The 17,440-nt window shown below is 52.4% G+C and overlaps 1 protein-coding gene and 1 non-coding gene across 2 annotated transcripts in view; both read left to right on the forward strand.

Moving 5' to 3' along the window:
- The window catches only part of LOC140403008 (KH homology domain-containing protein 4-like), a 58,212-nt gene that overhangs the window by 13,438 nt on the left and 27,334 nt on the right, over positions 1-17,440 (forward strand). Inside the window, 3 exon segments of the mRNA XM_072490665.1 lie at positions 9,542-9,753; positions 11,260-11,320; positions 16,120-16,180. Of these exon segments, the coding sequence (XP_072346766.1) occupies positions 9,542-9,753; positions 11,260-11,320; positions 16,120-16,180 (334 nt within the window).
- Positions 1,968-2,099, forward strand: LOC140403084 (small Cajal body-specific RNA 4). The gene has a single exon (XR_011938249.1).

The raw sequence follows: 17,440 nt of genomic DNA on the forward strand, positions 1-17,440 counted from the left end.
GTAGAGGGAGCTTTACTCTGTATCTAACCCCGTGCTGTACCTGTCCTGGGAGTTTGATTGGGACAGTGTAGAGGGAGCTTTACTCTGTATCTAACCCCGTGCTGTACCTGTCCTGGGGGTGTTTGATGGGGACAGTGTAGAGGGAGCTTTACTCTGTATCTAACCCTGTGCTGTACCTGTCCTGGGAGTGTTTGATGAGGACAGTGTAGAGGGAGCTTTACTCTGTATCTAACCCCGTGCTATACCTGTCCTGGGAGTTTGATTCGGACAGTGTAGAGGGAGCTTTACTCTGTATCTAACCCCGTGCTGTACCTGTCCTGGGAGTGTTTGATGGGGACAGTGTAGAGGGAGCTTTACTCTGTATCTAACCCCGTGCTGTACCTGTCCTGGGAGTGTTTGATGTGGACAGTGTAGAGGGAGCTTTACTCTGTATCTAACCCCGTGCTGTACCTGTCCTGGGAGTGTTTGATGGGGACAGTGTAGAGGGAGCTTTACTCTGTATCTAACCACGTGCTGTACCTGTCCTGGGAGTGTTTGATGGGGAGAGTGTAGAGGGAGCTTTACTCTGTATCTAACCCCGTGCTGTACCTGTCCTGGGAGTGTTTGATGGGGACAGTGTAGAGGGAGCTTTACTCTGTATCTAACCCCGTGCTGTACCTGTCCTGGGAGTGTTTGATGGGGACAGTGTAGTGGGAGCTTTACTCTGTATCTAACCCCGTGCTGTACCTGTCCTGGGAGTGTTTGATGGGGACAGTGTAGAGGGCGCTTTACTCTGTATCTAACCCCGTGCTGTACCTGTCCTGGGAGTGTTTGATGGGGACAGTGCAGAGGGAGCTTTACTCTGTATCTAACCCCGTGCTGTAATTGTCCTGGGAGTGTTTGATGGGGAGAGTGTAGAGGGAGCTTTACTCTGTATCTAACCCCGTGCTGTACCTGTCCTGGGAGTGTTTGGTGGGGACAGTGTAGAGGGAGCTTTACTCTGTATCTAACCCCGTGCTGTACCTGTCCTGGGAATGTTTGATGGGGACAGTGTAGAGGGAGCTTTACTCTGTATCTAACCCCGTGCTGTACCTGTCCTGGGAGTGTTTGATGGGGACAGTGTAGAGGGAGCTTTACTCTGTATCTAACCCCGTGCTGTACCTGTCCTGGGAGTTTGATTGGGACAGTGTAGAGGGAGCTTTACTCTGTATCTAACCCCGTGCTGTACCTGTCCTGGGGGTGTTTGATGGGGACAGTGTAGAGGGAGCTTTACTCTGTATCTAACCCCGTGCTGTACCTGTCCTGGGAGTGTTTGATGAGGACAGTGTAGAGGGAGCTTTACTCTGTATCTAACCTCGTGCTGTACCTGTCCTGGGAGTTTGATTGGGACAGTGTAGAGGGAGCTTTACTCTGTATCTAACCCCGTGCTGTACCTGTCCTGGGAGTGTTTGATGGGGACAGTGTAGAGGGAGCTTTACTCTGTATCTAACCCCGTGCTGTACCTGTCCTGGGAGTGTTTGATGGGGACAGTGTAGAGGGAGCTTTACTCTGTATCTAACCCCGTGCTGTACCTGTCCTGGGAGTGTTTGATGGGGACAGTGTAGAGGGAGCTTTACTCTGTATCTAACCCCGTGCTGTACCTGTCCTGGGAGTGTTTGATGGGGACAGTGTAGAGGGAGCTTTACTCTGTATCTAACCCCGTGCTGTACCTGTCCTGGGAGTGTTTGATGGGGACAGTGTAGAGGGAGCTTTACTCTGTATCTAACCCTGTGCTGTACCTGTCCTGGGAGTGTTTGATGTGGACAGTGTAGAGGGAGTTTTACACTGTATCTAACCCCATGCTGTACCTGTCCTGGGAGTGTTTGATGGGGACTGTATAGAGGGAGCTTTACTCTGTATCTAACCCCGTGCTGTACCTGTCCTGGGAGTGTTTGATGGGGACAGTGTGGAGGGAGCTGCAGTTTGCACTGTGTTATTGTCCCCGAGGGGCAGGAGGATGAAGAAAGTGGGACCTGTCCAGTAGTTTGGTTCTGCTGATACTCTCCTCCTAGAGAAACTGGGCTGTGAGGACAGCCCCACTTCGAGTGAAAGCCGGGGTTTCACTGTGCAGCCCGACAGTAAAATTCACACGCTCCTCTGCCTCGCATCGAGTCCGTTAACAGTTAGCTGTGAGTGGTCCAGAGACCAGTTGAATATCTGGGGTGAGAGTGGCCAACCGGTACTGTGTGTACGTACATCCTCACCACGATATACCGGTCAATCTCGCATGAGAAACGACCTGTGTCTGCTGTATCTTGGCTAAAGGATATTGAGTGTGGGGCTGAGGATTGGGTTTGGCTGGGGTGTATGATCTTAGTGGATGGAGAGGCTGTATTAACACCTCGCAATAGAAGGTATTCTAGATGTTGCACCAACATTAGTCACGAGGAAAAACGAGGGTGTGATATTAACCGTGACCTATCGGACCGGCCTGTCTCTCTAGCTTTGCTGCTTCAGTGATGTTGTGAGGGTGTCATGCACCTTGAGATGGAAACACCTCCCCGGCCCCCCTCATTCCCAGTTACAGAGGTTCGATTGATCAGGAATATCCAATTGTTCAACTCGCCTGTCCTCTGGGCACCTGCTCTCCGGTTTCTCCACATCCCTTCTTTTCTCCTCTCCGCAAATTCTGCCTCATCATCCCATTTATCTTCCGGGTAGCTGGGAAGTTAACTCTGCTCCCGTCCCTGCCTGGTTTCCAATCTTGGGTGTTATGGCGTTGCTCCCGAGCAGTTCGGGAAGTGGGCTAGGCTATGAGGAACGACTGGAAAAACACGGGCATTTCATCTCTGAACACGGGAGCAGAGGTCGGCCACCCGGCCCCTTGAGCCTGCTCTGTAATTCAACTACATCCTGATCCACCTCAACGCCGTTTTCCTGAACTATCCCCGTTCCCCTGATATCTAGAAATCTCTCGGTCTCCGTCTTGGAACGTTCTGAATGACTGAGCTTCCACATCCCTCTGCGGTTGAGAATTCCAAAGACTCACCGCCCCCTTGGGTGAAGGAATTCCTCCTCCTCTCCGTCCTAAATGGCCCACCCCTGATTCTGAGGCTGTCGCCTGATTGTAGACTGCTCCACATCTGCCCAGCCCCTTGCGAGTGTCTGTTTCAGTGAGATCGCTTCATTCTTCGCAACGCTGGAGTATACAGGCCCAATCTCCTCGATCTCTCCTCACTGGACAATCCCACCCATCCCAGGAGCCAGGCTGGGGAACCTCCGCTGCACTCCCTCTACGGCAAGTAAACCCTTCCTGAAGGGGACCAAAACTGAACACAATACTTCAGGAGCAGTCTAACTCAGGTTCTCTACAATTGTAGCAAGGCTCCTGTACTCAAACCCTCTTACAATAAAGGCCATCATACCATTTGGTTTTCTAATTGCTTGCTGGGACTGCATGTTAGCTGTCAGCGACTCCTGGACAAAGGGTACCTGGAATGAAGAGCTTGTCGTATGAGGAACGGTTGAGGGCTCTGGGTCTGTACCCGTTGGAGTTTAGAAGGATGAGAGGGGGATCTTATTGAAACTTACAGGATATTGCGAGGCCTGGATAGAGTGGACGTGGAGAGGATGTTTCCACTTGTAGGACCGACTAGAAGCAGAGGACACCATCTCAGACTAAAGGGACGATCCTTTAAAACAGAGATGAGGAGGAATTTCTTCAGCCAGAGGGTGGTGAATCTGTGGAACTCTTTGCCGCAGAAGGTTGTGGAGGCCAAATCACTGAGTGTCTTTAAGACAGAGATAGGATCAGGGTTTATGGGGAGAAGGCAGGAGAATGGGGATGAGATAATATCAGCCATGATTGAATGGCGGAGCAGACTCGATGGGCCGAGTGGCCTAATTCTGCTCCTATGTCTTATGGCCCCTTTGGACATCAACATAATCTCTCGCCATTTAAGAAATGCTCTACACTTCTGATCCTCTTACCAGGAGGAGGCCATCCTGCCCCTCGAGTCTGTTCCCACATTCACCGAGGTCATGGCTGTCACCCCCTTGCTAATCCAGAATCTATCTATCATCTGCCTCAAAAATATTCACCGGTTTCGCTTCCCTCCCCTTTTTGAGGAAGATTCGCCCGCAGAGAAAATATTCTTCTCATCTCTTGTCTTCAATGGGTGACCGCCTATTATTAAACAGCCACTTCCTAGTTCTAGATTCGCCCACCAGAGGAAACCTCCTCTCCACGTCCACCCCGTCAATTACCCCTTCAGGATCTTCAAGGTCTCCATCAAGTCGCCTCTCACTCTGCGGATATAAACCTGACCTCTCGCCCTCTCATAAAACAACCCACCCAGGGCGGCACGGTGGTGCAGTGGTTAGCACTGCTGCCTCACAGCACCGAGGACACAGGTTCGATCCCGGCACCGTGTCCCTGTCCGTGTGGAGTTTGCACATTCTCCCCGTGTCTGCGTGGGTCTCACCCCCACAACCCAAAGATGTGCAGGGTAGGTGGATTGGCCACGCTAATTTGCCCCTTAATTGGAACAGAAAATGAATTGGGTACTCTAAATTTATATTAAAGAAATAAAACAACCCACCCATTTCTTTTTTTTTATTAAAGTTTTTTAACATAATTTTTCTCCCTTACAAACAATAACCCCCCACCCCCCCGGTAACAAAAAAAAACGAGAAATCGCGCAGAGCAAGATATATACATGGCAAAATGATATATTTACACAGCTTTGTACACTGACCCTCACCCGTACGTGCCAGTTTCCCCAACCCTTCATGTTATCTCTTGCTCATCCACCCTCCCAGGTAGTCCCCCCCCCCCCCCCCCCCCAGGTTGCTGCTGCTGCTGACCGACCTTCCTCTAACGCTCCGCGAGATAGTCTAGGAATGGTTGCCACCGCCTGTAGAACCCCTGCGCAGACCCTCTCAAGGCGAACTTGACCCGGACTTTCACCACCTGAGATATTGCTCCCGCCACTCCTCTCCAGAACCCCCCCCCAGTGCCAGGCATGACCAAAACATATGGACATGGTTCGCCGGGCTCCCTGAGCACCTTCCACGTCTGTCCTCTACCCCAAAGAACCTACTCAACCTCGCCCCCGTCAAGTGCGCTCTGTGGACCACCTTAAATTGTATCAGGCTGAGCCTGGCACACGAGGAGGAGGAATTAACCCTACCTAGGGCATCAGCCCACAGACCTTCCTCGATCTCCTCCCCCAGCTCCCCCTCCCATTTACCCTTCAACTCTTCTACCAGCGCTTCCCCCTCTTCTTTCAACTCGTGGTGTATTTCCGACACCTTGCCCTCCCCGACCCATACACCCGAGATCACCCTATCTTGAACTTCTTGTGCCGGGAGCAACGGGAATTCCATCACCTGTCACCTCACAAAAGCCCTCACCTGCATATATCTAAAGGCATTTCCCGGGGGTAACTCGAACTTCTCCTCCAGTGCCCCTAGGCTCGCAAACGTCCCGTCGATGAACAGGTCCCCCATTCTTCCAATCCCTGCCCGATGCCAGCTCTGGAACCCTCCGTCCCGTCCATCTTCCCCGGGACAAACCGGTGGTTACCCCTGATCGGGGACCACACCGATGCTCCCATTGCACCCCGGTGCCGTCTCCACTGGCCCCAGATCCTTAGCGTGCCGCCACCACCGGGCTCGTGGTATACTTTGTCGGCGCGAGCGGCAGCGGTGCCGTCACCAACGCCCCCAGGCTCGTTCCTTTACAGGACGCCATCTCCATCCTCTTCCATGCCGCCCCCTCTCCCTCCATAACCCACTTGCGGATCATCGCCACATTTGCTGCCCAGTAGTAGCTCCCCAGGTTTGGCAGCGCCAACCGTCCTCGGTCCCTACTGCGTTCCAGGAACCCTCTCCTTACTCTCGGGGTCTTATTCGCCCACACAAACCCCATAATACTCCTGCCTACTCTCTTAAAAAAGGCCTTAGAGATCACGATGGGAAGGCACTGAAACACAAACCGAAACCTCGGAAGGACCACCATTTTGACCAACTGCACTCTACCTGCCAGCGAGAGCGGTAACATGTCCCATCTTTTGAAATCCTCCTCCATTTGCTCCACCAACCTCGTCAGATTCAGTTTATGTAGGGTCCCCCAACTCCTGGCTATCTGGATCCCCAGATACCGAAAGCTCCCCTCCGCCCTCCTCAGCGGTAGGTCCCCTATCCCTCTTTCTTGGTCCCCCGCCTGTAATACAAAGAGCTCACTCTTCCCTACATTGAGCTTATAGCCCGAAAACTCCCCAAACTCCCTTAGAGTCTGCATGACCTCCACCACCCCCTCCATTGGATCCGCCACGTACAGCAACAGGTCATCCGCATATAGCGACACCCGATGCTCTTCTCCCCCTCGGACCACCCCCTTCCATTTATTAGACTCCCTCAATGACATGGCCAATGGTTCGATCGCCAATGCGAACAACAGGGGGGACAGAGGGCACCCCTGCCTCGTCCCTCGGTACAGTCGAAAGTACTCTGACCTCCGCCGGTTCGTCACTACACTTGCCATCGGGGCTCTGTAAAGGAGCTTAACCCAATTGATAAACCCTACCCCGAACCCAAACCTACGCAGCACCTCCCAGAGGTACTCCCACTCTACTCGGTCAAAGGCCTTCTCCGCATCCATAGCTGCCACTATCTCCGCCTCTCCCTCCTCCGATGGCATCATTATCACGTTTAATGTTAAACACATTGGTGTTTAGTTGCCTGCCCTTTACAAATCCCGTCTGGTCCTCGTGGATTACCTCCGGGACACAGTCCTCGATCTTCATGGCCAGCACTTTTGCCAGCAGCTTTGCATCCACATTGAGGAGCGAGATCGGCCTGTACGATCCACATTGCAGTGGGTCCTTGTCCCGCTTTAGGATCAAAGAAATTGTCGCTTCCGACATTGTCGGGGGCAGGGTCCCCTCCTCTCTTGCCTCATTAAAGGTCCTCACCAGTAGCGGGGCCAACAGGTCTGCGTACTTCCTGTAGAACTCCACCGGGAATCCGTCCGGTCCCGGGGCCTTCCCCGCCTGCATGCTCCCCAAACCCTTGCTCAGCTCCTCCAACCCAATTGGTGCCCCCAAACCAGCCACCTCTTGCTCCTCCACCCTCGGGAACCTCAGCTGATCTAGGAATCGTCTCATCCCCTCTTCCCCCGCTGGGGGCTGGGATCTGTACAGCTCTTCATAAAAGGCCTTGAATACCTCGTTTATTTTCGTCGCACTCCGAACCGTGGCTCCCCTTCCATCTTTGACACCCCCTGTTTCCCTCACTGCCATCCTCTTACGGAGCTGGTGTGCCAGCATCCGACTAGCCTTTTCCCCATGCTCGTAGGTCGCCCCCTGCGCTTTCCTCCACTGTGCCTCCGCCTTCCCTGTGGTCAACAGGTCAAACTCCGTCTGGAGCCGTCGTCTTTCCCCAAGTAATCTTTCCTCCGGGGCCTCTGCGTATCTCCTGTCCACTCTCAAAATCTCCCCCACTAACCTCTCCCTTTCCATACCCTCTGGCTTCTCCCTATGAGCCCTAATGGAGATTAGCTCTCCCCTGATCACCGCCTTCAATGCCTCCCATACCACCCCCACCCGCACCTCCCCGTTGTCGTTGGCCTCCAAGTACCTTTCGATACACCCCCTCACCTTCCCACACACCACCTCGTCCGCCAGCAGTCCCACATCCAGCCGCCACAGCGGGCGTTGGTCCCTCTCCTCTCCCAGCTCCAGTTCCACCCAGTGCGGGACATGGTCCGAAATGGCTATGGCCGAATACTCCATCCCCTCCACCCTCGGGATGAGCGCCCTACCCAGAACAAAGAAATCTATCCGGGAGTAGGCTTTGTGTACATGGGAGAAGAAAGTAAATTCCCTGGCCTGCGGCCTTGCAAACCTCCATGGGTCCACTCCCCCCATCTGATCCATAAACCCCCTAAGTACCTTGGCCGCCGCTGGCCTCTTTCCAGTCCTTGATTTGGAGCGGTCCAGTGCTGGATCCAACACTGTATTGAAGTCCCCTCCCATCAGGCCTCCTATCTCCAGGTCCGGAATGCGCCCCAACATGCGCTTCATGAATCCTGCATCATCCCAGTTCGGGGCGTATACGTTTACCAACACCACCCACGTCCCTTGCAGCCTACTGCTCACCATTACATATCGCCCTCCATTGTCCGCTACAATAGTCTTGGTCTCAAATGACACCCGCTTGCCCACCAATATTGCCACCCCTCTATTCTTCGCGTCCAGTCCCGAGTGGAAGACCTGTCCTACCCATCCCTTTCTTAGCCTGACCTGGTCCGCCACCTTCAGGTGTGTCTCTTGGAGCATGGCCACGTCCGCCTTCAATCCCTGATTCCAGATACCTTTACGGGTCAGATACCTTTCCGTCGTGAGTTGTGACATTTCCTGTTTATTCCCCAATCAGATCAGAGCAGCAATTTCCAGATTTTTAATACTGAGCCTGGGGGGACCTTGGGGAGTTTGGTCCGCGTTCCTAACGATTGTCGGGGTCTGAGTCCGGGATCCTAACGAGTGTCTGGGTCCGGGATCCTAACGAGTGTCGGGGTCCGCGTTCCTAACGAGTGTCGGGGTCTGAGTCTGGGATCCTAACGACTGTCGGGGTCTGGTCCGGGATCCTAACGAGTGTCTGGGTCCGGGATCCTAACGAGTGTCGGGGTCCGGGATCCTAATGTGTGCTGGGGTCCGATCCGGGATCCTAACGAGTGTCGGGGTCCGCGTTCCTAACGAGTGTCGGGGTCTGAGTCCGGGATCCTAACGACTGTCGGGGTCTGGTCCGGGATCCTAACGAGTGTCTGGGTCCGGGATCCTAACGAGTGTCGGGGTCCGGGATCCTAATGTGTGCTGGGGTCCGATCCGGGATCCTAACGAGTGTCGGGGTCCGCGTTCCTAACGAGTGTCGGGGTCTGAGTCCGGGATCCTAACGACTGTCGGGGTCTGGTCCGGGATCCTAACGAGTGTCTGGGTCCGGGATCCTAACGAGTGTTGGGGTCCGGGATCCTAATGTGTGCTGGGGTCCGATCCGGGATCCTAACGAGTGTCTGGGTCCGGGATCCTAACGAGTGTCTGGGTCCGGGATCCTAACGAGTGTCTGGGTCTGGGTCCGGGATCCTAACGAGTGTCTGGGTCCGGGATCCTAAAGAGTGTCTGGGTCCGATCCGGGATCCTAACAACTGTCTGGGTCTGGTCCGGGATCCTAACGAGTGTCGGGGTCTGGGTCCGGGATCCTAACGAGTGTCTGGGTCTGGGATCCTAACGAGTGTCGTGGTCCGGGATCCTAACGTGTGCTGGGGTCCGATCCGGGATCCTAACGAGTGTCGTGGTCCGGGATCCTAACGTGTGCTGGGGTCCGATCCGGGATCCTAACGAGTGTCTGGGTCCGGGATCGTAACGAATGATGGGGTCCGATACCCAAGGTCAGTCAGTTTCAGCTCTGCTCCGGTTAGAACAGAATGACTTCACTTAGATGTTGCAGCATTTTCAGCAGCCATTCTTTGTTTGTTGTTTACCTGCTGCGTTGTGTGTGATCAGTTCTTCCTCTTGCTCCACAGATGCATTACGTGCAAGATAAGGTCTTTGTGGGCCTGGAGCAAATCGAAGCGGCCTTCAATATTAAGGAGAAAGTGGAGGGTCCGGGCGGTTCCTACCTGCAGCACATTCAGGCCGAGACTGGTGCCAAGGTCTTCCTCCGCGGGAAGGGCTCTGGTTGCCTGGAACCTGCCTCTGGGAGAGAGGCCTTTGAGCCAATGTACATCTATATCAGGTACCGAGGTTCTCGCTAACAATCGCCCTGTGTTTACGCGTGCTGTGCATGGACTGGACACAGATTCATCACTGCACCACTGTTACTGCAGCGTTAGATTTCATTTGTTCAATTTAACTCAAACACACTGCAGCCTTGCACAAAGCTCGTGTAAGACATGTGCGCAGGAGAGGAGCGTGAGCTCGAGCTGTGTCTGAGAGAGCTCGGTATCTGTGAAATGAAGGCCGATGGGTGTTGGTGTGTGCCTGCTGGTGGGTTAGTACTGACCTTAACCGTCTCTGATCTGAGCAGGACATCTCCGTCTGTTCCTGCCGGAGGGATTCACCCGTCTCGCTGCGGTCAGCGGAGTTTCGGCTGAACCCCAATCCCAACCCTGAGCTGTGCAACACCAGCAGACAGAGCGCTCAGTTCCCATCTCCGAGGCAGCTTCACTCTATCTCACCCCGTGCTGTACCTGTCCTGGGAGTGTTTGATGGGGACAGTGTAGAGGAAGTTTTACTCTGTATCTAACCCCGTGCTGTACCTGCCCTGGGAGTGTTTGATGGGGACAGTGTAGAGGGAGCTTTACTCTGTATCTAACCCCGTGCTGTACCTGTCCTGGGAGTGTTTGATGGGGACAGTGTAGAGGAAGCTTTACTCTGTATCTAACCCCGTGCTGTACCTGTCCTGGGAGTGTTTGATGGGGACAGTGTAGGGGAGCTTTACTCTGTATCTAACCCCGTGCTATCCCTGTCCTGGGAGTGTTTGATGGGGACAGTGTGGAGGGAGCTTTACTCTGTATCTAACCCTGTGCTGTACCTGTCCTGGCAGTGTTTGATGGGGACAGTGTAGAGGGAGCTTTACTCTGTATCTAACCCCGTGCTGTACCTGTCCTGGGAGTGTTTGACGGGGACAGTGTAGAGGGAGCTTTACTCTGTATCTAACCCCGTGCTGTACCTGTCCTGGGAGTGTTTGATAGGGACAGTGTAGAGGGAGCTTTACTCTGTATCTAGCCCCGTGCTGTAGCTGTCCTGGGAGTGTTTGATGGGGACAGTGTAGAGGGAGCTTTACTCTGTATCTAACCCCGTGCTGTACCTGTCCTGGGAGTGTTTGATAGGGACAGTGTAGAGGGAGCTTTACTCTGTATCTAACCCCGTGCTGTACCTGTCCTGGGAGTGTTTGATGGGGACAGTGTTGAGGGAGCTTTACTCTGTATCTAACCCCGTGCTGTACCTGTCCTGGGAGTGTTTGATGGGGACAGTGTAGAGGGAGCTTTACTCTGTATCTTGCCCCGTGCTGTACCTGTCCTGGGAGTATTTGATGGGGACAGTGTAGAGGGAGCTTTACTCTGTATCTAACCCCGTGCTGTACCTGTCCTGGGAGTGTTTGATGGGGACAGTGTAGAGGGAGCTTTACTCTGTATCTAACCCCGTGCTGTACCTGTCCTGGGAGTGTTTGATGGGGACAGTGTAGAGGGAGCTTTACTCTGTATCTAACCCCGTGCTGTATCCTTTGTGTTCCTTTCAGTCATCCCAAGTCAGAGGGTCTTTCGGCTGCTAGGAAACTCTGTGAGAGCTTGCTGCAGACTGTGAGTATCACTTTCGCCACTTATTGCTGAGTTCCCCTCTATCCCTCTGCTCACTGACAGCCCAATCCACACATTATACACTTGTCACCTGTTGCCTCAGGCCATTCGCCATGACGGTTCTGACGATTCAGCAGGATATTGCGATGTTGGGGCAATCCCAGTGAACGGGGACTGCTCTTGCAGCAGGACCCTGAGCTGTGGGTGTTCAGTCCAGTTATAACTCCTGGCAGCTTGCTGTGTCTGGAATTGGCTGGCACAACACTGACTGAGTATACAAGCGGACACCTTGCTTTAGTTCAACATGATAGCCCATTTATGTCTGGGGAGGGTGTGTCAGTGATAACTCAATCCATTTCTGTCTGGGGAAGGTGTGACAGTGATAACTGAATCCATTTCTGTCTGGAGAGGGTATGTCAGTGATAACTCAATCCATTTCTGTCTGGGGAGGGTGTGACGGTGATAACCCAATCCATTTCTGTCTGGGGAGGGTGTGACGGTGATAACTGAATCCATTTCTGTCTGGGGAGGGTGTGACGGTGATAACTCAATCCATTTCTGTCTGGGGAGTGTGTGTCGGTGATAACTCAATCCATTTATGTCTGGGGAGGGTGTGACAGTGATAACTCAATCCATTTCTGTCTGGGGAGGGTGTGACGGTGATAACTCAATCCATTTCTGTCTGGGGAGGGTGTCAGTGATAACTCAATCCATTTCTGTCTGGGGAGGGTGTGTCAGTGATAACTCAATCCATTTCTGTCTGGGGAGGGTGTGTCAGTGATAACCCAATCCATTTCTGTCTGGGGAGGGTGTGTCAGTGATAACCCAATCCATTTCTGTCTGGGGAGGGTGTGTCAGTGATAACAAATCCATTTCTGTCTGGGGAGGGTGTGACGGTGATAACCCAATCCATTTCTGTCTGGGGAGGGTGTGACGGTGATAACCCAATCCATTTCTGTCTGGGGAGGGTGTGACGGTGATAACTCAATCCATTTCTGTCTGGGGAGTGTGTGACAGTGAGAACCCAATCCATTTCTGTCTGGGGAGGGTGTGTCGGTGATAACTCAATCCATTTCTGTCTGAGGAGGGTGTGACGGTGATAACTCAATCCATTTCTGTCTGAGGAGGGTGTGTCGGTGATAACTCAATCCATTTCTGTCTGGGGAGGGTGTGACGGTGATAACCCAATCCATTTCTGTCTGGGGAGGGTGTGTCAGTGATAACCCAATCCATTTCTGTCTGAGGAGGGTGTGACGGTGATAACTCAATCCATTTCTGTCTGAGGAGGGTGTGACGGTGATAACTCAATCCATTTCTGTCTGAGGAGGGTGTGTCGGTGATAACTCAATCCATTTCTGTCTGGGGAGGGTGTGATGGTGATAACTCAATCCATTTCTGTCTGTGGAGGGTGTGACGGTGATAACTCAATCCATTTCTGTCTGGCGAGGGTGTGACGGTGATAACTCAATCCATTTCTGTCTGGGGAGTGTGTGTCGGTGATAACTCAATCCATTTCTGTCTGGGGAGGGTGTGACAGTGAGAACCCAATCCATTTCTGTCTGGGGAGTGTGTGTCGGTGATAACTCAATCCATTTTTGTCTGGGGAGGGTGTGTCAGTGATAACTCAATCCATTTCTGTCTGGGGAGGGTGTGATGGTGATAACTCAATCCATTTCTGTCTGGGGAGGGTGTGATGGTGATAACTCAATCCATTTCTGTCTGGGGAGGGTGTGAAGGTGATAACCCAATCCATTTCTGTCTGGGGAGGGTGTGACAGTGATAACTCAATCAATTTTTGTCTGGGGAGGGTGTGTCAGTGATAACTCAATCCATTTCTGTCTGGGGAAGGTGTGACGATGATAACCCAATCCATTTCTGTCTGGGGAGGGTGTGACGGTGATAACCCAATCCATTTCTGTCTGGGGAGGGTGTGACAGTGATAACTCAATCCATTTTTGTCTGGGGAGGGTGTGTCAGTGATAACTCAATCCATTTCTGTCTGGGGAGGGTGTGACGGTGATAACCCAATCCATTTCTGTCTGGGGAGGGTGTGACGGTGATAACCCAATCCATTTCTGTCTGGAGAGGGTGTGACGGTGATAACTCAATCCATTTCTGTCTGGGGAGGGTGTGACGGTGATAACCCAATCCATTTCTGTCTGGGGAGGGTGTGACGGTGATAACTCAGTCCGTTTCTGTCTGGGGAGGGTGTGACGGTGATAACTCAATCCGTTTCTGTCTGGGGAGGGTGTGACGGTGATAACCCAATCCATTTCTGTCTGGGGAGGGTGTGTCAGTGATAACCCAATCCATTTCTGTCTGAGGAGGGTGTGACAGTGATAACCCAATCCATTTCTGTCTGGGGAGGGTGTGACGGTGATAACCCAATCCATTTCTGTCTGGGGAGGGTGTGACGGTGATAACTCAATCCATTTCTGTCTGGGGAGGGTGTGTCAGTGATAACAAATCCATTTCTGTCTGGGGAGGGTGTGACGGTGATAACCCAATCCATTTCTGTCTGGGGAGGGTGTGTCGGTGATAACTCAATCCATTTCTGTCTGGGGAGGGTGCGACGGTCATAACTCAATCCATTTCTGTCTGGGGAGGGTGCGTCGGTGATAACTCAATCCATTTCTGTCTGGGGAGGGTGCGACGGTGATAACTCAATCCATTTCTGTCTGGGGAGGGTGCGTCGGTGATAACTCAATCCATTTCTGTCTGGGGAGGGTGTGTCGGTGATAACCCAATCCATTTCTGTCTGGGGAGGGTGTGTCAGTGATAACTCAATCCATTTCTGTCTAGGGAGGGTGTGACGGTGATAACCCAATCCATTTCTGTCTGGGGAGGGTGTGACGGTGATAACTCAATCCATTTCTGTCTGGGGAGGGTGTGACGATGATAACCCAATCCATTTCTGTCTGGGGAGGGTGTGACAGTGATTACTCAAACCATTACTGTCTGGAGAGGGTGTGACGGTGATAACCCAATCCGTTTCTGTCTGGGGAGGGTGTGGCGGTGATAACTCATACCATTTCTGTCTGGGGAGGGTGTCAGTGATAACCCAATCCATTTCTGTCTGGGGACGAAGTGTCAGTGATAACCCAATCCATTTCTGTCTGGGGAGGAAGTGTCGGTGATAACTCAATTCATTTCTGTCTGGGGAGGGTGTGTCGGTGATAACCCAATCCATTTCTGTCTGGGGAGGGTGTGTCAGTGATAACTCAATCCATTTGTGTCTGGGGAGGGTGTGACGGTGATAACCCAATCCATTTCTGTCTGGGGAGGGTGTGACGGTGATAACCCAATCCATTTCTGTCTGGGGAGGGTGTGACGGTGATAACCCAATCCATTTCTGTCTGGGGAGGGTGTGACGGTGATAACCGAATCCATTTCTGTCTGGGGAGGGTGTGACGGTGATAACTCAATCCATTTCTGTCTGGGGAGGGTGTGACGGTGATAACTCAATCCATTTCTGTCTGGGGAGGGTGTGACAGTGAGAACCCAATCCATTTCTGTCTGGGGAGGGTGTGTCAGTGATAACTCAATCCATTTCTGTCTGGAGAGGGTGTGTCGGTGATAACTCAATCCATTTCTGTCTGGGGAGGGTGTGACGGTGATAACTCAATCCATTTCTGTCTGGGGAGGGTGTGACGGTGATAACCCAATCCATTTCTGTCTGGGGAGGGTGTGACGGTGATAACTCAATCCATTTCTGTCTGGGGAGGGTGTGACGGTGATAACTCAATCCATTTCTGTCTGGGGAGGGTGTGACGGTGATAACCCAATCCATTTCTGTCTGGAGAGGGTGTGTCGGTGATAACTCAATCCATTTCTGTCTGGGGAGGGTGTGTCAGTGATAACTCAATCCATTTCTGTCTGGGGAGGGTGTGTCAGTGATAACTCAATCCATTTCTGTCTGGGGAGGGTGTGACAGTGATAACCCAATCCATTTCTGTCTGGGGAGGGTGTGACGGTGATAACTCAATCCATTTCTGTCTGGGGAGGGTGTGACGGTGATAACTCAATCCATTTCTGTCTGGGGAGGGTGTGTCAGTGATAACCCAATCCATTTCTGTCTGGGGAGGGTGTGATGGTGATAACTCAATCCATTTCTGTCTGGGGAGGGTGTGATGGTGATAACCCAATCCATTTCTGTCTGGGGAGGGTGTGTCAGTGATAACAAATCCATTTCTGTCTGGGGAGGGTGTGTCAGTGATAACTCAATCCATATCTGTCTGGGGAGGGTGTGTCAGTGATAACTCAATCCATTTCTGTCTGGAGAGGGTGTGTCAGTGATAACTCAATCCATTTCTGTCTGGGGAGGGTGTGTCAGTGATAACCCAATCCATTTCTGTCTGGGGAGGGTGTGATGGTGATAACTCAATCCATTTCTGTCTGGGGAGGGTGTGTCGGTGATAACTCAATCCATTTCTGTCTGAGGAGGGTGTGACGGTGATAACCCAATCCATTTCTGTCTGTGGAGGGTGTGTCGGTGATAACTCAATCCATTTCTGTCTGGGGAGGGTGTGTCGGTTATAACCCAATCCATTTCTGTCTCGGGAGGGTGTGACGGTGATAACTGAATCCATTTCTGTCTGGGGAGGGTGTGTCGGTGATAACTCAATCCATTTCTGTCTGAGGAGGGTGTGACGGTGATAACTTAATCCATTTCTGTCTGGGGAGGGTGTGTCAGTGATAACTCAATCCATTTCTGTCTGGGGAGGGTGTGTCAGTGATAACTCAATCCATTTCTGTCTGGGGAAGGTGTGACTCTTATAACTCAATCCATTTTCTTTCTTTAGGTTTATAATGAGCATTCTAGGTTTGTGAGTCAAATGAATTCTTCAGTCATGCCACCGCAAGGTAAGTCTTGCAGTAAGAAGACACAATGCCTCCTACATCACTGTATCTAACCCCGTGCTGTACCTGTCCTGGGAGTGTTTGATGGGGACAGTGTAGAGGGAGCTTTACTCTGTATCTAACCCCGTGTTGTACCTGTCCTGGGAGTGTTTGATGGGAACAGTGTAGAGGGAGTTTTACTCTGTGTCTAACCCCGTGCTGTACCTGTCCTGGGAGTGTTTGATGGGGACAGTGTAGAGGGAGCTTTACTCTGTATCTAACCCCGTGCTGAACCTGTCCTGGGAGTGTTTGATGGGGACAGTGCAGAGGGAGCTTTACTCTGTATCTAACCCCGTGCTGTACCTGTCCTGGGAGTGTTTGATGGGGACAGGGTAGAGGGAGCTTTACTCTGTATCTAACCCCGTGCTGTACCTGTCCTGGGAGTGTTTGATGGGGACAGTGCAGAGGGAGCTTTACTCTGTATCTAACCCCGTGCTGTACCTGTCCTGGGAGTGTTTGATGGGGACAGGGTAGAGGGAGCTTTACTCTGTATCTAACCCCGTGCTGTACCTGTCCTGGGAGTGTTTGATGGGGACAGTGTAGAGGGAGCTTTACTCTGTATCTAACCCCGTGCTTTACCTGGCCTGGGAGTGTTTGATGGGGACAGTGTAGAGGGAGCTTTACTCTGTATCTAGCCCCGTGCTGTACCTGTCCTGGGAGTGTTTGATGGGGACAGTGTAGAGGGAGCTTTACTCTGTATCTAACCCCGTGCTGTACCTGTCCTGGGAGAGTTTGATGGGGACAGTGTAGCGGGAGCTTTACTCTGTATCTAACCCCGTGCTGTACCTGTCCTGGGAGTGTTTGATGGGGGTAGTGTAGAGGGAGCTTTACTCTGTATCTAACCCCGTGCTGTACCTGTCCTGGGAGTGTTTGATGGGGACAGTGTAGAGGGAGCTTTACTCTGTATCTAACCCCGTGCTGTACCTGTCCTGGGAGTGTTTGATGGGGACAGTGTAGAGGGAGCTTTACTCTGTATCTAACCCCGTGCTGTACCTGTCCTGGGTGTGTTTGATGGGGAGAATCTTTTTTTAAAAAAGTTTATAGTGCCCAATTCCTTTTTTCCAATTAAGGGGCAATTTCGCGTGGCCAATCCACCTGCCCTGCACATCTTTGGGTTGTGGGGGCGAAACCCACGCAAACACGAGGAGAATGTACAACCTCCACACGGACAGTGACCCAGAGCCGGCATCGAACTTGGGACCTCGGCGCCGTGAGGCAGCAGTG

The sequence above is a fragment of the Scyliorhinus torazame genome, chromosome 26, assembly GCF_047496885.1.
Source record: "Scyliorhinus torazame isolate Kashiwa2021f chromosome 26, sScyTor2.1, whole genome shotgun sequence".
Lineage (NCBI taxonomy): Eukaryota > Metazoa > Chordata > Chondrichthyes > Carcharhiniformes > Scyliorhinidae > Scyliorhinus > Scyliorhinus torazame.